At 38.1% G+C, this 25,627-nt stretch overlaps 1 protein-coding gene across 1 annotated transcript in view; it reads right to left on the reverse strand.

The window, feature by feature from the left end:
* Positions 1 to 214: 214 nt before the first annotated feature.
* Positions 215 to 25,627, reverse strand: part of LOC138382790 (protein POLR1D) — a 37,005-nt gene continuing 11,592 nt past the window's right edge. Inside the window, exons 2-3 of the mRNA XM_069467408.1 lie at positions 11,850 to 11,924; positions 215 to 804 (exon numbers count right to left, since the gene is read on the reverse strand). Coding sequence (XP_069323509.1) covers positions 537 to 804; positions 11,850 to 11,924 — 343 coding nt within the window. The 3' untranslated portion in view covers positions 215 to 536. The remainder of the gene's footprint in view (positions 805 to 11,849; positions 11,925 to 25,627) is intronic.

Raw genomic sequence — 25,627 nt, forward strand, 5'->3', positions numbered from 1 at the left:
GGAGAATTCCCTTCATTGTTCACTTAAAGGAAAACAAATGCAGAACTATCAAAGAGTTTCTTGGTAAATTCCCAGCCCTTAGGGAGCTATAACTTTTTATAAATATGGTCACTGACCAGATGATTTCTAAATTTTAAAATTGAAACCCCCAAAAAGTAAAGTATAAGATTTACAAGTATTTTATTTTTTGAGAAATTTTGAGAAATGACAAAAAAAAATTGGAACTAGTTTTAACAATCTCTGAACATTTTAAATTCTAGATTTGCTTATTTTGAAACTGACTTCCAAACAAGATAGAATAAAAACAATACAACACTGCTGAAGTAGCTTAAACTTGCCAAGACATCTTCCTTTGTACTGGTTTCCTTGAAGAGTCGCCCAGTAATTTTTTTTGCCTGTTGCCAGCAGCATCTTTAAAAACAACAACAAAGAACCTACTGTAGAAATCGCTCTCAGGTGTGTGCCCTGCAACGCTGTCCCCCGCAGCTTCTCCGCACCCCGCGCCCCAGCGGAGCACGGAGGCCACCCGGCTGGCCTCACCGCCGGCTGGGCCGCTGTTCGCGCTTGTCCCGGGAGCTCCGCTTCCTCGGCGGGGAGTAGCTGACCGCGCCCCGGGCACGGAAGCCGTGCTTGTAAGGATGGCTTCGGTGCTGCTTCGGGTGTTCTTCTTTCTGGGCCTGGCTCTTTGCAGGTTCCTTACTGCCCTCTTTTTGTTCATGCTCTTGCTCTTTATGGGAGGGCAATGTGTTCTTAATTGTGTTAATTAGAAATCTTTTATTTGTACCAGCAAGAGGGCACTTCATCCTGGGGGCAGGGGAGAAAAGAAAAACCATCACAAATACAACAACTAACTCCAGAGCTGAACCCACTATCAAGATTAGTACCAAAGAACCCTGCTTGCACAGAATCGCGTTTCTGTGTTCAGCTTTCCTTGCATGCCACCTAGTGTAAACTCTGAGTACCAGGGGGGAAATCAAGACAATTCCTGAGATAATGGACTGGACCCTGCCTGAGTACTTTAAGCCTTTCTTCCTTATTGGGACTAAACTTCCCACCCTATATGTACAGCTGTCGCCCACAATGTAAACTGACAGAATCATTAAATATTTTCTTCTGAAATAATAAAAGTCTGATTTGACTATACTCTGTTTTGAATTAAATTCATTGTACCATGCTTTTTATTGTCAAAGAGTGAAAATAAGTCTCTTTCTGAGGAAGAAAAAAGACCATATCCTACTATATCTTGAATATGAGAGTTCAATGATCTACTCCAGAAATAAATTGTGTAAAGAATTCATAAATATGCAAAAATATCCTTTGACTTTTAAAAACATTCCTACCCTTTGTATTTCAGGACCCCAGTCTGTGCCCTGTTGGGGTCACCTTACTCACGCTCACCCTCGGTGAATGCTGTGCAGTGTATATTTAAGTTGCTTCATGATTCATGTTCACCCAGGAGAGGCTATAACTAATTAAATTGCTAATTTACATACTTAGTTATATACTACAGTATCTATTTTATTTTTCAGGTGTAGTAAATCTTTCATTTTGGAAAAGAAAACCCTACACAAATGAAAACTGGCATATTTCTCTTGGCCTTGAGCTGTCTGCCATATAATGGGCTATTTTAGGAATATGTTGATCCCCCAAATCATGTTACTCAGGATGGCTGGTATTAAACAAAAATGAATGTAGAATATACATCTTTCTATAAAACTTGATTTACAAGTGAACCCTACACAGTACTTCAAAATCAACCCAGCAGTACTCTACTGTGGTGTAGTCTAGTATGGTGTAAGTGAAATACAAGCACTTATATGGAGACTACCTCAGGCAACCAGAATGGCATTGTATCTGGCAGTAGAAGAAGGAAAGAAAAAAGGAAAAAAAAGAAAAGAAAAGAAAAGAAAAGAAAAGAAAATACCTCCTGCTGCAGATAAGTAGCTCTCGGGCTTACAAGGACAGAGAAAATATCTGAGAAGAATCAAAGGTTACTCCCAGTGTGCTGTGCCTGGTTAATGCTCAGGCCAGGAAAAGTGACAAGGGAATGAACTAGCACAAGCAGAAAAGAAACTTAGAGAGAAAAGGACAATGGAGTGCAGTAGAAGCAGTGGGGAACACTCAGAGGTGACACACTGGAGTGTAGCCGCAGCGAATGAGATGAGGAGCGAAGAAGACAGGCAAGAACAAGGAACAGTTCTGCAAGGGGTGGGGGTGCAAACAACTGCACTCTATGTAGCCTCACAGGGCTTCCCTTTTACCGGCATTGTGCTACCTTAGTAGTTTCCAAGTAAAGCCATTTATACCTCCTGGGGAAATGTCCATATTAGGACAGTCCTGTGCTTAACGAGGGCACATGATGAGGGGGCAAGCTGAGTTCTTCCTGCAGTGGCCATTACTGAATGCAGGCACTGGTTTGGTGGTGACACTCGAGCCACTGCAGTTGCAAACTCAGCAATGATTCATTGGCATGTTCCAGAACAGCACAACACTGAGCACCTACAGGAAAAACTACCTGTCATCAAGCAAAGTAAAAAGCTTAGAGTGCCGCTCTTTGCCAACAGTGCTAGTGTTTACCGTTGGAGCAAAATCATTTTCATGAGAAAATGGACCACATGTACCTCTTGAATATATAAGGCTAGGAACAGTTAGTGAAAAATGGCCAGCTACAGAATAATTCTGGGGTATTTTCACTGGAGTGGGCCATCCTAGTGCTGGTAAATCTGGATTAAACAACAGGGAAAGGAGACTATTCCCAGATGGGACAATAATCCAGGATCTGAAAACAAAACCTTTGCTGACTCATGGTGAATTCTACTCTATTTTGCTATCTTCAGTGTCAGATCATCTTTAAAACCATATGCTTCCCTGAAGTGAGCAAAGCTCTGCTACAGAACTGCAGCGTTTTGCTGAGGGAGGCAGAGGAGACCTCTCCCACCTTCCACCTGCTAGTACAATCCACTGGCTCAATACAGTGACCCAAAGAGTTACTCAAAAAATGAGATGGTTTTCTAGAATAATTCCACAAGAAAATTGGCATTCACCTCTCTTTTAACATCAAAGATGAAATTTTTAATGTTGATTGTGTCTGGGATTCCATTCAAGGGGAAAGCCCAGGATGACTTGGTGAGACCTTGGTCTATTGGGGAGGAGTGGGGATGGGGTTTGAAAGTCAGACCTCTCTCAAACGTGCCCATACACATTACAGAAATGACGACACGTGCTCATTCATACTCTAGTAATAAATAAGCCAGGGCGATGAGACAGGAGAGTAGTTGCAAGCAGATATGAAGGTACACATAGTTAATGATTTCAAGTAAAGAAATTATAAAATCTGCACTGAATAGACCCAAGTATAAGGACAACAACATCAAAATGAATATCTGAGGAAATCAGTAGGGAGAGCTGCCCTAGCCTTTAATGTAGCAATTAATTTTGCTGAATCTCACAGCCAGTTGTTTCATTGTTAAGAAATCACACTACATGGCACAGTAGCTGAGCACACATGCTCTGGAATCATACTAGCTATCAGACTGAACCTTGGGCACATATTATAATCTCCCTGTTGCCTCTTAGCTGTTAAATGGGGATAGTAATAGTGACTATCTTGGAGGTTGCACGCAGATCAAATGAGTGAGAACATGTAACGCTTGGGACGATGGCTGCCATATACAGGCCCTTAGTAAATCTGAGCTTTGGCTCATAGCCTAGCTCTACTATTTAACTAGCTGTGTGACCATGGGCAAGTTACTTAACTCCTCTGCATTGATTTCCCCCACTTGTAAAATGGGAATAACAGAAGTATCTACCTTCTAAAGCTATTGTGAAGATTTTTTTTTTTTTTTTTTTGAGACAGAGTGTTGCTTTGTCGCCCTGGCTAGAGTGAGTGCCGTGGCGTCAGCCTAGCTCACAGCAACCTCAAACTCCTGGGCTTAAGTGATCCTACTGCCTCAGCCTCCCGAGTAGCTGGGACTACAGGCATGCGCCACCATGCCCGGCTAATTTTTTCTATATATATTTTAGTTGGCCAGATAATTTCTTTCTATTTTTTTAGTAGAGACGAGGTCTCGCTCTTGTTCAGGCTGGTCTCGAACTCCCGACCTCGAGCAATCCACCCGCCTCGGCCTCCCAGAGTGCTAGGATTACAGGCGTGAACCACCGCGCCCAGCCTATTGTGAAGATTTAATGCAATAATGCATAAAGCATTTAGCATGGTGTCTGGCATGTAAGTGTTACCTATGGATCCATAATTTCTTATCCCCAATTCCACAATTTAAAAAACTATTAAAACTAAGTTTTTTTTATAACACCAAAATTTGTCTGGCAGTAAAACTTGACCTGACCTTATATTAGGCTATTTATATATAGTCTTTATCCTATTTAGGGTAAACATTCATATAGTTTTGCTGAAGAAATGACACTACGTTGAATGAGTACACCGGAGGGAGAGAGAGTTGTAGTACATGCTGTATGTACTGTAGTGCTTTTCTAAAATGTGAAAACATTTAAACTTAGAAACTTGTCTGGATCCAAGGGTTTTAAACAAGGGAGTGTGGCCCTTTATTGTTATTATTCACTCTCTCTTCACGAGGAAGAGTAGGTATAGCACTCAAATAAGTTAATATACCAGGGAGTTTTCCAAGATGGCAACTCAAGATATCATCCCAAAGTCTCAAATCACCTGTAGTAATAAGTTAATCAAGAATAGAACATAGCAAGACCCCATCTAAAAAAAAAAAGAAAAGAATATATTTCCAAATGTTCTGTAAACTCTCTAGGATTTGGTGTCCTCAGATGTAAAACTAAAGGTTGAAGTAGGTAGGTGACCTCTGAAGTCCCTTCCAGTGTTAGGATTCCCTGCTCACGTTCTGAATATTAACCTTCTAGCAGGGGTCCCCAACCTATGGTGAGTTCTATAATTATTTCATTATATATTATAATGTAATAACAATAGAAATAAAGTACACAATAAATGTAACGCACGTGAATCATCTCGAAACTGTCCCCCTCCCTCTCCAGTCTGTGGAAAAATTGTTTTCCATGAAAACAGTCCCTGGTGCCAAAAGGTCGGGGACAGCAGGTTTAGAAAAGTACTCTCCTCTCATTCACCACATTAGGAAATTACTTCATTTCCTTATCTGTCTTATTTCTCAGCTCTTCCTTACTGCCATTTTTTCCCCTGTGTTTAAGATGGCATGATACATTGGTATTAGATACTCAACCATTCCACAGCCTTTGTTCACGTCAGCTGTGCAGTAACAATCCAAGCCCTGCAGCAGAGCACAGGCCGTGGGTGCCTGCTGTGTTTGCACGTCTGTCACTGTCTGTGGCCAAAGGTGTGCTGAGGGGGGGGCCTGGAGGAGGCCACAGGACAGGGCAGCCGCTTTCCTGTCTGTGGCTCTGACCTACAGAATGTCAACTTTTCCATTCTGGCTAGTTATTTTTATTTTTGGTTTATTTTTGGCTCTAGAAGGTTATACTAGCTCACATGGAAAGGGCCAGATTTAAGGTGCTAACAGCATAAATGGATATAAACCCTAAACATCACAAGACTGGTTAAAACTGCTTCAGAAAGTACCTATGACACAACTGTCAGATTTAAGATCAGGCATTTTATCTATGTTAAACTTTAAAAGGGAAGCGATTCCTTTCAATTTCAAATCTGTGGGCCCAGAAGCTGTGGTGAAGGGGCCCAGCTGCAGGGGAGAGGCCGACTGCTACAGAATCCGCCATTAGACAGATTTTTTTGAGTAGACATACTATATAAGGTAATTTGCAAAAACAAGGTACCTGCTCCCTGTAGTTATCATACTTGACTTATGAAAAAACAGTAAAGTATAAAACAAACCTAGAGAACAGAAAGAGGAAGATAAATGTAATGGAGTTTTTCTGATTTTAATATATTTTTGTCTCTCTTGTTAAAGGATGGAGGTAGTGGTTCTAACTTTCTACAGATTTAGACCTGCGACTTCTGGCTTCTTATCGAAATAGTTTCATGACTAGGACCCCTCAAAGAGTGAGACAAGCTCACTGGCCACTAGGGCACAGCTGTGAAGCAATCAGCCCGTGCCATTACATTTCCAGTGTTCCCTCATTTCATCTCTACAACCATCACCCATTCTCTGGATGAACGAAAGAAGAGGTAAAGCAGCTTCTTCCCAACCCCAAGCTAGTAAGACACGGAGCTGGATGGGAACCAGGGAGTGTGACTCCAGAGTCCACTCTCACACACCATCCTGAATGGGGCAGAGGGAGCAGAACAGAGACAGACTCGCTGCATTCTAACCAGGTGGCCAATTAACAGAGCAGTCAGGGAGGAAACTGCAGGTGAAAAGCTCATCAGCACTCTTGGAGCTGAGGTTTCTCCATCCAGAACAGGCACGAGGCAGCAGATCTATACAGTGACAGGTCTGCTAAGAACAGCCGACCACTCAGAGCCCAGGAGAGTCACCGACACGGACGAGGACAAAAGTAGAGAATCAATCGAACACACTTGAATTTGTGGTGTGTGAAGTATAACAGGCATTGGGAAATTATGATTTATAAAAATTATTTTTATGGTTAGGGACACAGACACCTTGGCGACATGGAAGCAAGGTTCCATGCAATGCACTTCAATTCATTCCTTTATCCTATGGCCAGATCCATTCCCATGCCAGAAAACAGCACTGTGTCTTCCACTCCATACATTTCTTTGCACTATCATGGATGTAAGTCTAAAATAATGCCTCTAGAAAGACAGAAGCATAACTACATTCCCAATTCTCCATAAAACAAGGGTAATATTTTTTATCTTGATGCTATGGTTGATTACAACTCATTTTGTTGTTTAATTCCACCACAAACTACCATAACCACCCATGGTGCCACAGTTTATAATTTGGCAATCAAATGCCTCAGCGTGTGGCCACCTGAAAATCGCTTTTTATAGTGTTATAATCCCCATTACTAAACTGTTAACCCTTAATTACTCTGCATACAACAGTCCTAAGGTTCACAGTGGGTGTTCAATGACTGTCTCCAACATTCTATCTAAAAGTAAAGAAGAATAGTTAGCAAATGTGTGTGTATGTGTGTGTATGTGTGTGTGTATATATATATATATAAAAGATCTGAGAATCTTTCATATGCAAGCATTATGCTAGGACCTGTAGCAAAAATACTGACTAGGCTGTCCATGTATCTCTGCTCTTTAGACTACCGAGAGGAACAGAAGGTAGGGAAGTGGAAGTTCAGAGGCAGCTATGTGAACAGCAGTATACTGGGACAAACTGCAAGGCTCTCATCCCTCCTCCCTCAGCAACACACATCATTTACATAGATATGTGATCTAACAGTAACACATTCAGGGTGCTCTGAACTTTCATAACTGGATATGAAAGGAATGTGGGAAGCAGGGGCAGTAAGCACTGGCATTTCAGCATGTTATCAGACAATAATCCACATAAGAGAGGTGGTGTATTTGTAGCACAAGGAGTGTTAAGCTACAGACAGGAAAGCAAAGTTATAGCCCCATTAGCAATTAGCTAGCTGGGGGCCTTCGGAAACCTCTTTGGGCCTCATGTTCTTCATGTATAAAGGCTTCGGATCTCTGTGGCCCTCAAACATTGCCAAGAGTGTCATCCTTGAATCATCTGAGGTGCCAGCCCTTCCTGCCATCCGCACTGGTTCTGACACAGTAAGTGTGGCACACTGCATGTGATCACCTGCTCATGTGTCTGTACCCATCAGTGGATTCAAAACTTTAAGGCCAGGAAAGTGTGTCTTCTCTACTGCTGCTCATGACTGGCCTCTAAACATACCTCCTGGCGCTCAGTGGACATTTAAATAAATAAATAAACACATGTCTGGATAAAGATTAGAGAAATTATTTGTTTTCCAATAATAAAAAGTTGTTGACATAAAAAACAATGCAGGCGATTTTCCTCCTCATCTCCAGATTGACTCCAAACCCAAACAGAAAAGCATCCAAAAATGTCATTCCGCTTAAAACAACTGGGCTAAGAGAACTGAAGAATCATTTCACTCAATTCAACCTTTGGAATATTTTGTGCCAAAATATAAGCCTTTCCCAGTGTGAGGCTGTGGAAACAGACACTGGACTCAGGAGTTACACTGGGCTAGAGATAAGCTGAAGTGAATGTGACCAGAATAAAAACAGCTTTGTAGACAATGAAGCTGGGCAAATTTCTCAAATTTATGCTTACAAATTCCTTTATGTTGACTAAAAAGAGGTCATATGAGCCAATATTTCAGCTTCCCCAAGGCGTCTGACAACAATGGCTTCCAAAGAGATTTTTTTGCTGAAATACAGCCAAGAAAGCATATAGCACCAAATGGTCTCTTTCTTTACAAAATAAAAAATGGCATCCCATTTGTATTTTCTTTGGTTCAGCAATCTCTTTCTGGCACCTGCTCAACTATCTCACTAAGATATTTCTTATGGAATATCCAAAATGAAAAAACTATGTCACTTGCTCTGGTTCTATTTTAAATTTTAAAGGAAATATAAAGGTCTTCTAGATGTTTAGAAAAACACACCATAGCCCACTAGTAAGCAACAGACTGTCTACTCCTTTAAGATCTGTCCAAGAAGGTCCACTCCACAGGGATGGGTCTTGGGACTCCGGTAGCTGGACATCTGGCCAGGCTACCTAAGTGCTACCTCAGTGTAGAGGAGCTGTCTGCCCCTGGCTGAGGTGTGGGATGGCTGTAGATTCTGCAGAGCAGGTTGGTATCATTCTTTTTAATAAGCAGGGACTAGTAAAGTGTTTTTCAAATGTGTGTGCACTTTAGAAACATCTGAGGGGTATCTTTTTAAAACTCCAAAGCCCAGCCCACATCCCAAGGTAATAATCACTAATAGTGGGACACAGGCATGAATATTTTTTGAAGCTCTCCAGATGATTCCAAATGTGCAGATAAATTTGGGAACCAATGACTGGTAGTTAAAAGTTTCTATTTACACACACACACACTTAATTAAACAGATGGAGACTAGGTGTTCTTCCAGGATGAGTAGGCTATAGGGTGGATGCTCTTTGTCCCAGCACCAGGGAGCAGAAGTAGGCCAAGGTTGTCCTGGGTCCAGACCTCCTTTCATAGCCCATGTCTGTTTGGGGGTGCTGGACCAACAGCTGGCTAGGCGAAAGTCAGGAGCTCCTGAAGTTCCCAAGTACCCAGAGATCCCTGCTTCCAGAGCAACACAGACAAAAAGTGAAAATGTAAAAACTTGAGAGGGAGAGAGAGAGAAAAGCAGATAGACTTCCATATGATTGATCTGCCCAAGTGTTCAGAGCAGTGCTTCTCAAACTTGGTTGATAAGCTCTTTTGGGAAGCTTTAAAAAAATCTGTAGGACCCATCTTAGACTTCTCTACCAGAATATCCTAGGGTGAAGTAGGGAAGGAGATCTGCATTTTTAAAAACCTCTCCAGATTTTTTTTCTCATTTAAAAATCTTTATTAAAAAGTTACAAATAGCATATATATTTGTTGCATATCCCCAGTAGAGGAGCACAGGGGAGTGCACCCCTGCCTCGTGCTCTCCTTAGAGCTCAGTGTCGGAAGGACTGTCTTCTCTCAGACCTTTATGCATTATGAGGTCCCATACCCTCCCCCAACCCAGCCAGTGGAGGATTATACACATGGATCCACAACTCAGTTTTTCACATACTAGACATTTTCCCACAAGGATTCATACAGCACTGACCGACTCTTGGTGAATGTATAGTACTCTACAACAGGATATACTACAGTTTATTTAACCATAACTATTATTATGACATAGTCAAATCTATCAGTTTTTTCATTTATAGCTTCTAGGTTTTGTGCTTGGCTAAGGAAGGTTTCTACCCTATCCTAGCCAATATTATAAAATATTATCCTACATTTTCTTCTACAAGATTCATAGTTTGCTTTGTATATTCAGCTTTTCAGTCTTCCTGAAATTAATTTTTAGTATTATAGATGAATAGTCAATTGTATTACCATCACTTACTGAATAATCCATCCTTTCTCCACTACTGTGAATCATGACCTTTTAACATATAGTGAGTTCCTATGCGTATCTGGGTCTATATTCTCAATTCCCTATTCGTTCTCACTAATCTGTTTAGTTTTACACTCACTTCATAATAATTTAATTACTATAAACTTACAGACTGTTATTATATCTGAGCATGCAATACTTTCATCTCATTGCCACCCCACTAAAATACCTCAGCTGAAAAAAATATACCTCTATAATGGAGAGACCTGGTGGTCACCAATTTAAGCAAGAACAACCTGACATTAGGTCCTCCTAACCTGGTGTAATTAAATGTGGGTGGTTATTATTGCTAGGACTTTTCTGTGGACAGAATTAGAAAAAGCTTTTTTCTTTCTTTTCTTTTTTTAAAATAGAAAATCTGACACAACTGAATACCAATATTTCCAATTCAAATTTAGGATTATAGGTAGGTTTTACATCTTTGACTTTATATTTGTATGTCTTTTACAATAAAAATCTTGGTATTTATATACAGAAAATATTTACTTATTTGTTTTATCCTACTATATAATATTTTCAGAATAGCAATACCAATATTATTACTAATAATATGATGACTTGTCTTTTGGAAATATAGTCAGGTTTCAGATCACTTGAAATACTTCCTTTCTGTGTGGCTAAGCCTTCCACTCAATGGCTTATTTAAGTTCATTTGTTTTATTTTACTTGATTTCTAGGGATTATCTTTTCCCTATATTTTGTTTAATTTTGTTTTATATTTAATGTAAACCATGTGTATGGTTCTAAAAGTCAAATTTACAAAACGAGATGTGTTCAGAAGTCTAGCTTCTACTCTTATCCCATTTTTACATTTTACTCTTTTAATGGCCCGTAGTATTCCACTGTAGTGAATTCTTCATTGCAAATAGAGAGGATCCAAAATCGGGACATTTATTGAATGCAAATGCTATTGCTAAAGTAGTGCCTGAAAGAGTAGAATTAATTCTTAAGATTAAAATTTTCCTCTGTTTAAACAATAATATATAAAGTTTTAACAAGCTCTATCTTGTACAGAAACTACAAAGGTAAACTTTAGTTCTACATGGCTAAATTATCACATAATCAAAATCCTTATAATTATTTTAATTTTCTAAAATCACTTTAATTTACTAAGGACTATAATGAAAACAGAAATTTTTTTTTCTTTTTCTTTTCTTTTTTTTGGAGACAGGGTCTCGTCTCGCTATGTCACCCCAGCTAGAGAGCAGTGGTGTCATCATAGCTCACTGCAACCTCAAACTCCTGGGTTCTACAGATCCTTCTGCCTCAGCCTCCCAAGCAGCTGGGACTTCAGGCACGCCACCACATCCAGCTAATTTTTATATTTTTTGTACAGATGGGGGTCTTGCTCTTGCTCAGGCTGACCTTGAATTCCTGGTCTCAAGCAATCTTCCTACCTTGACCTCCCAAAGTGCTAGGATTAAAAGCAGGAGCCACCTCGCCAGGCCCAAAACAGAAACTCTTAACTGATGAACACTGAGATAATATTACTCTTGCATAGGTGTCTTTGGACACTGTAGTATCTATATATGTCCTGGGGACTTGTGAACCAAAGAGATGATAAAACCATAACGATATCCTCCATACACACCCCGCAGCCCACTTCTTCATTTTATTGGAGTTCCCCAGCATTTGGCTCTCAGCAGTCTTCTTACTCTACACTTGCCTCTGGGTGATTTCCTCTACATCTAGGGTCTAGCATTTATTCTATATGCTAAAGATTTACATATTTCTATCTCTAGCCAAAACTTTTCTCTTTAATATTTTTTTAAGTTTTAAGGAAAATTACTTAAGAACTTACCAACCCATAGGTCCCATTGTTTCTGCTCTTGTCTTCCCACGTTTTGCCTCCTTAAGCAGTTCTTCTATTGCTTTCCTAATGGGAAAACAGAAATTTGAGAGGTAGTCACCCCACTGAGTTGTGAAAATCAATTCATTCTAGGCATATCATCTTGGGAAAGGAACAGACTTTTAAAGCATGGTCTCTGGGGCAAAATTTTTTTTAAATGGTTAACAGTTTTGAATACAAAAATTAAAAAGAAACTTTATATGAAGGGAAGAAACACTGAAAAGAAAATGAAAGAGAAAAAATCTGGAAAAATATTTGCAATATGAGGCAGTTAAATCATATATCCTTCATATAAAAATTCCCTTTTTTTTCTTATTAAATTTTGAATAACCAAAAGACATGACTCGGCAAATATGTGTATCTATAATTTAAATGTTCAAATTCACTATTATTCAAAGAAATACCAATTAAACCAACAAGGATAAATGTTTCTGCCCACATGGAAACTCTCCATAGTGAAATGGATATTCTCTTCTCTACTAACGGGGCTACAGCTCATAAAACATTTCTGGAGGACAATGTGGCAACATGATAAAGATCTTTAAGAATAGTATGTCCTAGGCGACCTAAAAATCCTGCTTTATCCTAAGAAAATATTTGAATAAGTATGCAAAATTGTGTGTACAAGGATTCTCATTAAACAACTTGTTAAAAATTAAAGAAAAGGAATAGAAATTTAAATAAAGGATTGATTAAATAAATCACGGCATATTCATATAGGTGAAAGATTAGCAGTCATTCAAAATGAACACCTGGCAAAGAAAGATATTCGTAACATATTTGGTACATAAAGCTGGTTATATGTGTGTACAGGATAATCTTAAATTTATTTACATGTACATACTGCATAGAAAAACATTTGTAGTGATGTTATCAAAATGGTAAAATGAGTTTTGAGGTGATTTTTTTTATTTGCTTTTCTGCATTTTCTATTTTTTCTACAATGAACACGTATTACTTGTGCCATTTTTTAAAAAAGGTAAAAAACCCAGAAAACTTATTTATCCAGCATATATTGAGAGTTTACTATGTATAAGATGCTGTGCAAGGTGTTCTGGATAGCAACATAGGAGGATGATCATCCCTGGCTTGAATATTACTTATGCTACACCAATAAAGTTAAGAAAAAGAGAGGTATAAAGTTGGAAACAAATATAACCCAAAGACATAACTATAAATCTAATCACAAAATTTTGAAACTGGATAATCACATAGATTCTATATTAAAACATTTAATTACACTATTATAGTACTACTGTATACTATTTACATAATCCTCAAGTTGAGCTATTAACATTCTGTTTATAATAATGTTTTATTTTATATTGATGTTTATTTTAGCAAAGTAAAACATGCACATAGCTTAAAAAGACAAATATTATATAAAAGATTTACAATAAAATACAGAAGTCTTCTCCATCATCCTTCCCTACCCACTAAAGAAAAATAATTTCAATTCTTTTTTTTTTAAATATGTTTCTCCTGGTATTTACCTCCATATTCCTAATACTATGCCTTCAAACTATTTTACCACCCTCTCAATCTTCAACAAATACATCTGCTTATTTTTGTATAGTACTTATTTTTATAAACTCTTATTAATATTGAGATCTTCAAAAAATGTCTTTTCAGTTAACTCAGCAGCTTAGCACTTTCTGATCCTGGGAGGGACCACTGACTGGGTCAAGGAAGTGAAGCACTTGCCTGTCACCAACACGTGCACCTTCTTAGCCCCTGGACTCGCTCAATCAGATAATGTTTCACAGCCCACCCTTATGGTACCACAAAGCATAAGTCCATCTGATGACCACATATCCTCCTCCTTCCAGTTCTTTAAAATAATAATACAGCCTATTGAAATGATCTGGGGACTCTGTCTCATATGGTAGTTCATGAAAAATTCATCTTATCTAGCTCCAAAACAGAGATCCTTTTTCACCCTTACTGATGTAAGTAAAAAAATGAAAGAGTACAAATATTCCAGATACAATTCTCCCCTTCCCATAAATTAGTGTGGTGGTTTCTAAATAAAAGCAGCTAATCAATCATACTTAGATCCACCTAGGTGATCACCTACTGACAAAAGAAACAATTAAAAATCATCAGGGAGAAAACTTGTTAGGGTAGTTCTCTAATTATGAGCAAAATATATACAGTTACAAATAAACAAGAAAGCATTTTCCCATAAAACGTGTGTTAAAATGTTTGCCTAGCTTTCTAGACCAGACTGCAAAGGCCTATTTGAGTCAGAACATGGTTGAAAAGCTGTACATCTGCAGAGAACAATACTCAGTAAAGATTCTTGCAGAGACCCGGAAGGCATTACTCTTGGTACCTTCAAGAACTATGAAGTTTGATACTGATTCTTCTTTAGTTTCAATTTCGCTTAAAACTACCTCCAGCACCGTTATTAATTTTACTTGGCACAACTGGTTTACAAGAATACCCAAAGAGATAGAAGGTATTAATATACGTTTGAAGAAGGCTACCTGAGGGGAAATGACTTCACCAGGGATGAAAGATCACAAAAGGAGGAGCAGAGCATGGGTGGGGCAGGCACTTTCCTGCTGGGAAAGTGGGCTTAGCTGCTGTCTACAGCCAACATGGTATGCAGTGTCCCATTCCTATGGTTGGGATGTCCAACTTAGGGATATGTAATTGGTTTAACAACTAATGTTGGTATAGAGCTATAAGTTTATAAAGTATTATCCTATCTGAACATGATAACATAGTTATTACCACCAGTTTCCAGAGGAGGAAAGTGATATTCAGAGACCTTGACTAAGTTGCCCAAAGTAACACTGGTAATGATCAAGAAGGAAGAGGAACAAAGCAAACAAAACCCGACCCCTGTTTTTAAGGCTATGTATCATTTGATCTATCATACTATCTATCTCCTCCACAAACACGTGTGCAGCAAATCCCGAAGAAATCATTTTATCTTTATCATTAACAGGCAAAAAATAAAATAAATGGAAAAAAAAAAAAAAAAGCCTAACGGAGCACCACTGCTTTTGCATTCGTTCACAGATATCTAGGGGACAGGCTGACACTGGAGAGGCAGAAGGAATGGAGGAGGACTCATCACTATTTTATCCTAACAATGTTCAACATTCACTACTTCCCACCCAAATTCTCCTGCATAAGCTCCCTCTGCATGGCTTTACTTCCAAATATGACAAAAACAATTCCTAGCAATCATGTATGCTGACCTTGAAACAGTATTACCACCTTCAAAATTAAGAGGAAAAAGTCAGGCAGTTTTCCCACTACTGTAGCCTCTGTTGTTTCCTCTGGAACTCTTGCTAATGATTTCTCGGCTAAGAAAAGAATAAATCTAATTTCTATTGCACATTATCACAGAAGCTAAATACCTAAATTATCAAAGATTATGAAACATCAGTGTATATGAAATAAGATAGTTTTTAATGAGATGATTAAACAGAAGTGTAAACTGCAAACAGAAGGGTAAATTCCAAAGAAAAGCAAACAGTAGAAGAATATATAAGAACATATAGAACTTGAACAATTAAAAAATTATTCAGATATAAATTTAGTTCTCGGTACACTAATTTTTATACTTGGTTCCTTTAAATATCTTAATAGTTTCTTTGTAAAACAAACTCATTATATTAGAATATAAAGTTCCATGGAAAGAAGACCAAGAGAGCTGGGTCATTAAGCAGTTTTCTGGGCACAGGAACAAACCACAATCAATTTTCAATGATCCATGTGTGTATTATCTACAGCCAAATTTCCATCCTAGCTCATCTTCCTTAGACCTGCCTATTCATTCCATTAGCCAGCTGGTACATGCTTGAGGAGTGTCAACTGATCATAATAGCAGCTCAAATAAAATCCAAGTGGGAATGCAAACCTAGTACAAAATCATCTTAAAATCCAAAATCAAACAAATTAGTTTTGAGTTATCTGGGTCTGTATTTCTTTTCATTCACATAAATCAACAGAGAGTTATAACTACGCTAATGTATATTATAGAAGGGGTAGCAAGAAATTTAAAGCAACTGAAAAGATGCACTAGAAATTTGAAGGCAAATTAAATAATATAGAACATAGGAAAATGGGAATTTTACAGGAATACAATTAGAAAGCTAAATCTCAAGTAACTGCTCAAAAATGAGAGAGAGAGAGATGGAGTTCCACACACCTTCTTGAGACAGTGAAGGAAAGCTAAGGACATAGGCTGAACTCGTTTGTGCCTCCCTGTCTTTAAAAAGTTACCTTTGATCAACTAACTGCCAAGTACAGTATCTGTCACAAGACAGATGGAAAAATACATTCAAAAAAAGCAATAAGTTGTTTAAGACTACTTTCTTCTTGATGTGTTCAAACAAGCCTGCCTTGGGGACACAGAAAACTGGCAGAAGAAATGAGTGTAGCACCGTTTGCTGCTGTTGACTAGGAAACCACTGAAAACTCCCAGCGCGTTAGGAGCGGTATAGGCAACCAGTTTACAACTGAGTCATCCACATGTATGTATGCGAAACTTTACTATAGCAATCTAAATTTCTTCCTATAAGGGAGTGATAAGGAGAGAAAAATGGAACAATCTACTTGATCTTCAGTAAGACTTTGATGTAACATTCTGATTTTATACACACACACACACACACACACACACACGCCCCTACAAAGGACAGAGGATTGCATCACTACTGGACATCCGCAAACAGCTGCCTATTGGCTCATAACCAGCCAGTAGTAACCAGTGGTTTAGTAATCATGTAGATCTGTAGAAACCACAGGACAAAGTTTGGGTTCTGGTATGACTTCGTATTTTGATTATAGACATAGATAAAGAAATTCAAGATATCCTTATTTAATTTCAGCAAAATATTGAATTGTCTGGGATCATCTATCAGCTGCAAAGAAAAGTAAGAAAATTCAAATTGTGGGAAGGAATTTTGAAGACGAGGTAAAATTCAACAGAACACTGAGGTCATTTAGGAAATTAAAAGAATTATTCATAGACATAAGATGGAGGCACAAGAAATTAATTCTGTAAATTATATTAAATTTAGCTAATCTACATCAAGCACTTGCTTGATATAATGTAGTGATTTATATGGTTTACGAGTCCCTTCCCTAAAGAGGCTTACAATTAGGGACTGTATATCAAATAAAGACCCATATACACTTTAGAAACAAATATTGGATTACCTAGGAGAATGTGGAAAAGAAGCTCCAATATTTCTTTATTTATATTATAATAGAGAGTCATGAGAAAAGGTATTTAATTTTTAAAAATAACATGCTCGTAAAAGATTTGAGCGTGATGGAGGAACATGAGTTTGAAAACAGGATTAATGAGACCTCTTGATTTCATGCCAACATGGACCAAGGAGAAAGAAGAAAGTGGTATTTTAAGCAATGGTAGAAAAATCAGACAAAGATATTGCAGACTGCTTTTTACAATGATGGTAATAATTATCCTAGCTACTTCACTGGGTTGTTACGAGGATTGATTATTTTATTCCGATCCAAGTGTTCTGTGTTTTATAAGAAGCACAAGAAATATGAAAGCTGTTTTTCACTTGACTGCATTCCCAGAAGTCTGGGAACTTGTCTTTTTCATCTTAGTTTTCCCGTTATGCCTGGCACATGGTAGGTACAAAGTTAAGATTTAGGGAATAAATGGGTTCTGGGTGTGTGTAGGACATGATAAAAATTCAAGGATTTAAAGATAAAAATACTGCATCTGTAGCCGGAATAGGAGATGATGGGTGAGATGGAAGAGGGAGAAAGACAAAGAAGGTGAAAGAAGACAAAAGGGAAAAAGTAAGATAATGTGCCACTGGGTGAGTGAGTGTAATGGGAGGAATGGATGCTGCGGGCTCCTGAGTGAGCAATCTCCTGCAGTGGCCACAGGCACCAGAGCACAACAGCAACACATGTCCTTAGTGTCAACAAACATTAGGTCATGTTGGGAAACCAAAGACACTGACTAAGGACACAGTGAGGCAGGCTGAATTTTTCCTTTCAGGATTGAGAACTTTGATCCTCTAGGGCTGCTTAAAAATCTCAGCAAGTTTTCGTATCTAGAGAACACTTTTCCCTTAGTGAGCCACTTACTGATCAGAGATAAATGGCCTTTGGTTAGCTTCTAACATTATTCTTTTACTTCATTATACAAGAGAGTAAAAGTCTATTTCATTCGTATGTTATCCTCTAAACTCCATTTCTTAGTGGAGATGCCAATTGGGCTTTGAAATGAAAGCGCTTAGTGCTAGAGTGGGAGGGCACTAACACAGAGATGGGAGATGTCAGAGTAGGGCTACTGGCCTGTCTCCGCATGGCCTGGCCATATGGGATGCTCCCTGGGATCACCACTTTCTAGGGCCTTGGCTCTGACAGTCCAGAAGCCTAATATGGCCCAGATACCCGACCAACTGCAGCAGCACATTTGCCGTCTCACACATGGTGGAGCTAAGCTTAGGCCATGTCCTGTGTCCAAATCACTCTCCACTCACAACCCTAGCACCAGACGCTCAGTTCAATGTTACCTTCCCCGACAAACCTTTCCCAATCTCCCTGTTTGTTCCAATGTCAATAGATGTAACCACTCCTTTCTTTCAAGCCTACAGAGGGGCAAATGAAGTCCCTTATACCATATTTCTAAATATTTAAAAGCTATATAAAATAAGCTAAAAATATTAAATAAAATGTATTCCTTCCTATCTTGACAAAAATTCCTTGATTACAACAAAAATAAAAGCATGTAAGGCTATTTTTTATCAGCTAAATACCAAAGATGACAGAATTAACTTATTGCATACATTGATTATTCTGTTAATGAGTAATATGTGGATGAATACAGAAAGGCACACATAACTTACATGTATTTACTTCATAAAATTTATTTTCTTATATTGATTTTAGCAAAATACCTAATTATATTGTTATAATCAAGATTTTCACATAAATTGAAAAATTTTTTTGCCTTGCAAATTACAATAAACAGATTTAGGGCCTATCTGGAAACAAAGGGTATGTAGGAATTAACATATAAGTTTAATATAGGGCCCAATGTCTATCAAGAAAATGCTAAGAGAACTATAATTTATGGGTCCAGTATTTCAGATGAGGTGTGAAAGTATGGTCCTAAGCATTTGTATAGGAAATGCAGGGCCCTTTTTTTGTAAGTATAAGAGTGTGCAGTTGGCGCTCTCTCTCTGTGAATTCAATCAACCATGGATCAAAAATATTTTTAAAAAAACAATAAAAATAACAATATAACAACAAACAATACAAATAAAAAACAATACAGTATAACAACTATTTACATAGCATTTAAACTGTATTAGGTTTTATAAATAACCTAGAGATGATTTAAAGTATACAAGGGAATGTGTGTAGGTTTACGACATCATTTTATATAAGGGACTTAACAATATTTTCTTATAGTAGAATCTTGGCATTCATGGCAAAAGGGAGGATTTCACAAGTTAACATGTCTTTTCTCTTCTAAACATTTCTGCAGTTCAACTCCTTCCTGTACTTTAAAGCAGTGTCCACATGAAAGTCAACAGTGGTACAATCTTCATGTATTCAAACAGTTTCTCTTCATTGAAGGATGCAGGTCAAACATGAGGAGGTGTTGCCTGGGTTACCAATCGCACCAAGCACCAGATCCCCACTGACAGGGGCACCTACACATCTGTGATATATGGGGCTGCTCTCCTTGCCAGAGTTCCACGCAATTCTCCTTCGAATACTGATATAATAAGCATTTAATATGTACCACTGGGGATATGATGAAAAATAATAATGACAACAGGATCTATACACCACATACCTTAAAAGCTAATCCTCACGATTCCTCTATGTAAATATCATTTTACGGATAATGAGATGAAGAAATAAAAAAAAGCCAAGAAACTTACCATGGCCACAAAAGCCAATAAGTGATGGGGCTGGGGTACCCAGGTGGTCTGACTCTAGGGCCCGGGATCTTAACACTCACACTACAACCCTATGGTAAGGCATGATCCCACTCTCGAGCAGCTCAGGCTAGTGGGGGAGGCAGAAGAAGGGATGGCAGCAATATTTTATTGTACTTATCACGATGAGACCTGCTTTAGCAAAAATAAAACTCTAGTCCCTTCACCTGGACTTCAACATTCTCAAATCTCTGCACCTACCCATTTATAGGTGATCTCTGAGGCCAGGTTATTACAGAGAAATGACTTCTTCAGTTAATAGTTAATATGTGGGTTGATTCTTAATAATTTAGCTCCTAGAGAAAAAACGTATTTCCCAGTTCATAAGACATCTACCTCACTGTAGGTATATTGACCACATTTTCAAAGCAACAAGTATTTTTACAAATATTTATTCTAAAATCCTGATACAGAAAATAGAGTGATTCATTTTCAGTTCATTAGTATAAGACCTGAGTAAATGTGCCATGGTAAATTTTATATAAATTATGAAGAAAAGCTTCTCTTAGTATTAATAAAAATAAATTTTGATAAGGTCATATAGGAAATAGTAAACTCGGAACAGAAAAGCCCATGCATTATATGATACCAGGAATAGAAGATCTGTTTGATAGGTCAACTGTTAGGTTTAAAAATATTATAGTATATGTTCTTCTGAAATATTAGTTGGGGGGAATAAATCCAGACAGAAAATATAAGGTCAAATAATACTTGAGCTCTTTTACTTAATGAAAAGCATTTTGTTCTCTTTTTAACAGAACAGATGCTTTGGAGAACAAAACTGATGGAAAAAAAACTGCAAAAGAAAAAGGGGTTTAAAGTCCAGAAAGATGGGCGTGGACGGGAGCCAATATCCAAGCACAGAAAAGCTAATATGGCAGCTGCTTGAATTTAGTAAGCAATAGGAAAAATGGCAGACAACCAAAAAGCAGAAATGTAAAATAAAATTCAAACTCTCCCTAAATAGCTGTTCAAAATACAAACAGGAAAAAAAAAAATCACAGAAATTGTACAAAAGAAAACATTACAATATAAAGCCTCTTAAGTTTGCCACTACAGCTTTCTTTAATGAGGGTAGAAGTTTGGCATACTGTCCTTTGATAAACATACCACATACCAGAAAAACCACCTCACCAAAAGCTTCGTCTGTAAATCACTCTCTTAATCCTAAAAGAGCTTTATTTTACACAAATCATCTGCAGTTCTCTGTAGACTGTCCTAAACAATACTTCAGAGTTCTTGGATCTCGGCCCTGGGGATGGCCTATTCAGCAGAAAGTCTGGTCAGCCTGCTGAAGCTATTTTCCTCAGTTGTGTCAAGCCTACAGTAATCTGCTAGAAAACAAGCTGTCCACCCCTTGTAGATCTCAGTGTCTGATTCATCAAATGATTATAAATTATACTCAGAGCTAAGAGCCAAGGAATAGGGAAAAAACGAAGATAAAAGAAAATTCCAGAATGCGTAGGATTTTGGCATCTCATCATTCCACGCTCTTTAAAAAGTATTTTCATTTTAAATATACATAGAAACTAGCCTCTTGAAGGTGTTATCTCGAGATAAATAATTTGTTACCATCTGAATTAAGTAGTTTTTAACCCAGGAAAAAGACATATTTATGCTTTTAATTCTTACAAGTCCAGCAATACACAACGAGATGGGAAGAAGAGAACACCTGCACTCCACAGCCACCAGCTCAGGTTCAGTGACTGCCCTGGGGGTTCTCAGGGCAAGGAAGAGGTCAGCCTTAGGAAGCAACAGATGAGGAAGAGCCAGTGAAACAGGGCGTAGAGAGCAGGTGTTCTTCCTTCCTGCCCTGAGGACTGCCAGACCAGGCCTCATTTTGACCACCAGGCATTTTCTGTCTCGCATACTCTAAGCATCAGCTTTGAGGGATATGATCATTTCCTCTACAGAACTGGCTGGGTGAGATTTTGAAAAAATAGTACACATACACGTAGACAATATTTTCTACATCAATAATTAAGTACAAAAATATACTGTATAAAAGTAATTTATGCCAACATGCACCTGTAGTCCCAGCTACCCAGGAGGCTGAGGTGGGAGGATCGCTTGAGCCCAGGAGTTCAAGGCCAGTCTGGGTAACATAGCGAGACCTAGTCTCTAAAAAAATAATTTAAAAAAAATCAGTAAATTTATGACACTTCAAACTCTGCAATGTCAAATTTCAAGTTGTTTTTCAGGTGCTAATTTATATAGCAATGAAATTAAGTAGGACGAGCAATTTTAAATTGAATTTTACAATTAAAAAAAAATCTTAATGTACCCACAAGTGCTTTGGAAAAAAAATTCTGTTTTTCTACAATGTAGTAGTTAATAAAATTAAACAGTTACACACGCACACACAAAAACCTAACTTTGGGAGCAGTGTCCCTTTGAGGAAAATGTTTACAGAAGTTCAAAGTACTGAATACCCACTGAACACGTCAGCCAAAACTGCAAAACTGCGTAAGTAAGGTTTTGCCTTTACTTTCAAAGACCCCAGAGATGCTTCCTTCTTAGCTGGCTGAAGTTGTAGAGCTCTGGTGCAATGCAAACACATTCTTACAGATGCTGAATTCAACAGCACAGGAGGAACCACTAGAAAGGCTGGAGAGATAACTGATAGAAGGAATAAGCTCATCATGACTAACCTCTAAAGGAGAAAAGCACAAAGCATGGAAAATTGCATTACTGATTAATCCAGCCTTTACATTTACATCATACCATATATCATACCAACAACACATCAGCTGCCAAAAGAAAGAAGCCATAGAGAGTAATACAACTGGTGATTTTGGCACCAGAAACCAGCCATAAGACAACCAAGAACCAGCAAACTCTAACACAGAACTTTATCATTCAGAGACTTATGAATTACTTACATGTGATAATGTAACCAAGAAGGGAAATAGGAAATTGTGGTCTAGAGCCAATGTTTAACTAGAGGCATCGTTTCACAAAATTTCGAAAAACTTAAACACAGCCTTCTCCTGTTCCTCTGCTAATGCTACGCTTTAAGTAGCTGTACATATTAGAGTCACCTCATTTACCGCTGAAACACAAACCATCCTTAGAGATGGAACAGCACCTGCAGTTAAACCAGATGAAGCAATTCTGACAAAGAGTTTAGAACTAAGTTAAAAATAGAATAGGTGCCCAATTGAGACTGCAGGGGAAAATTCTGAGAGACAGATCATGCTGATTATCCAAATAGCATAATTTGGCTTCCTCCCAAAGTCTAATATACTCTTATGCTTACAAAAAAGAGGGCACTGCATTTTCAGTACCAATGCTTGGGACCATACTTTCACTTCTCCTCTGAAATATCAGACCCCTAAATTCACAATTCTCTCTTAGCATTTACTTAATAGAAATTGCGCCATTTACTAAACTTCTGTATTAATTCCTACACACTCAGTGTTTCTAGAGAGGCTCCAAATCAAAGTATTTACAAGGCTCTTTTTACTATAATTTGCAAGGAAAAAAAGCCAAAAAGAATTAAAATGCTCAGGTAAAGAACCATTAAATAAGATACTATGTTATAAAAAAAAAAAGTAAGGTAAAAAGTTTCTCAAATGGTAGGGATTATCTAGTTTAACTCTGTCATATATAGCCAAGGAAATTATGGTTTAGAGAAGTTAACAACACTAAATTATTTGCCTAACACTAAATAGTTAATCTTTTTTGGGGGGAAAATTTAACTCAAAATTATCAATATTTCTCCCCTCACCCCTGAACCTAGAGCCATGTATGATCACCCTAGGGTGAAATTATGAGGGGACAAACTATATTTTAGTCCAAGGTCATTACCTTTAGAGGACACTACAAGCACCAACACGAACACTGTACCAATGCTACGCGTTATGTCTATGACAATTTTGTTCTGAAACACACAAGCTGCAGAGCAGAATTTCCTACCTGAAAAATCCAAACTGAATAGAATTACTCAATAATTGTTCTATCTTTATATAGTCCCTAGCACATCTCTTGATGCTTTTAGAAGAGAGATTATGCAGTTCCCACTTTATAGTTTTGGAACCAGGACATAATCAAGTCACATTTTGAAAATGAGAAAGCAGCCACAATATAGTGGTAAGAAAATGAGTCCCAGTTCTGCTACTTACTAGCTCTTGATCTTGTGATAGTCCAGACCATAGAGCTATGTGATCTGTAAAAGGAAGATTATTTCTATTACCCTTTCGGAGTTCTTATGGAGATTAAACACAATTATATATATAGTTGCTTTGTAACTATAATATAAAGCATCAAACAAATTTAAGTTACTATTTCAAGAATTTTAAAAAATAACCATTTTTATACTTATAGTTTGGTAGTTATAGTATTGATACTTTCATATCTGTGTAAACTAAAACACAAATATTATAAAATATCTGTCATGTGCATAGTGATTTATAGCATAATACACATTACCTTATTGACTCTCAGAAGAACCCTTGAAGTTTCTGTTGACCTTTTATTGGTTAGGCAACTAAGACTTAGAAAGGCTGACTTGTCCAAGATCAACCAGTAAAGGGAACAGTGGACTCTAACCCAGAGCTTTTTTCTCTTTTCTTTCTTTCTTTTTTTTTTTTTTTGAGACAGAGTCTCCCTCTGTCGCCCTGGGTAGAGTGCAGTGGCATCATCGTAGCTCACTGCAACCTCAAACTCCTGGGCTCAAGCAATCCTGCTGTCTCAGCCTCCCGAATAGCTGGAACTACAGGCGCGTACCATTACATCCTGGCTAATTTTTTCTATTTTCAGTAGAGACAGGGGCTCACTCTTGCTCAGGCTGGTCTTGAACTCCTGAGATAAAGGGATCCTCCCATCTTGGCCTCCCAGAGTGCTAGAATTACAGGTGTGAGCCACCGCACCAGGCCTAACCCAGAGCTTCCTGACTTCATTCATATCCAGAGTCCTTTCAAGTAACATATACCCTTACTTTATTCAATCCACAAAGATATTTTCTGTATTTTGAAGATAATCAAGTACTGCTCTGGCACAACATAGATGAAAAAATTAAAATGAACATGTTTAAAGATAATGCTAATGAAGTTTAATAACGTGGAAAATGATATTTTTATGAACCAAGTATTATCAGTAAGCCTATCTGACCGTCTAAATCTAGAGCCCTGCCTTCTTATGTGTGTATAAACAACATACCCAATTCTTCCTACCTCAGGTGGCCCTCCAGACTCATCTACCTGGCAATATCTGTAAGATCTGCTTGGTTTCTACTTCGTAGGCTACTCCTCTAGGTTCTTAACTAGATACTCTCTCTTTTCATGGTTAAGATTTACAAAAAGCAGCCCCATTTCCAACATGTTGCAGGTTGGTCAACAATTTTGTCTCAAACTGAACTCTTTGGAGTATGTGCCCTGGCAAAGCTTTGTTATCTTTGTATGTGCCTGAGGCAGGTAACACAGGCAGTATCATGTCCCAAGGAGTTGGGCAGTCCTGGGTCCATATCCACCTACTAGTCATATACCTTAGGCCAGTTACTTAACTTCTCCAGGCCTCAGTTTCCTTTTCTATAAATGGCAAAAAACACTACCTACCTTGAAGGAGGAGTAAACTGGTTTTCCCACCTGGCAAGACTAATCAGTCTTCCTATGCTAAAGTCACAGTTACGTGTCTGTTAGGCCGTCTGTTTTTGACTAGGAATAAGCCTAGTTGGTTTCCTCATGTCCTGGCTTGTTCTGGTACTTCATTGCTTTCAGATGGGGACCAACTTATTAGAGCAAACAAATAGTAAGGGAACCCTCTGCTTGC

Source organism: Eulemur rufifrons, chromosome 4 (assembly GCF_041146395.1).
Source record: "Eulemur rufifrons isolate Redbay chromosome 4, OSU_ERuf_1, whole genome shotgun sequence".
Lineage (NCBI taxonomy): Eukaryota > Metazoa > Chordata > Mammalia > Primates > Lemuridae > Eulemur > Eulemur rufifrons.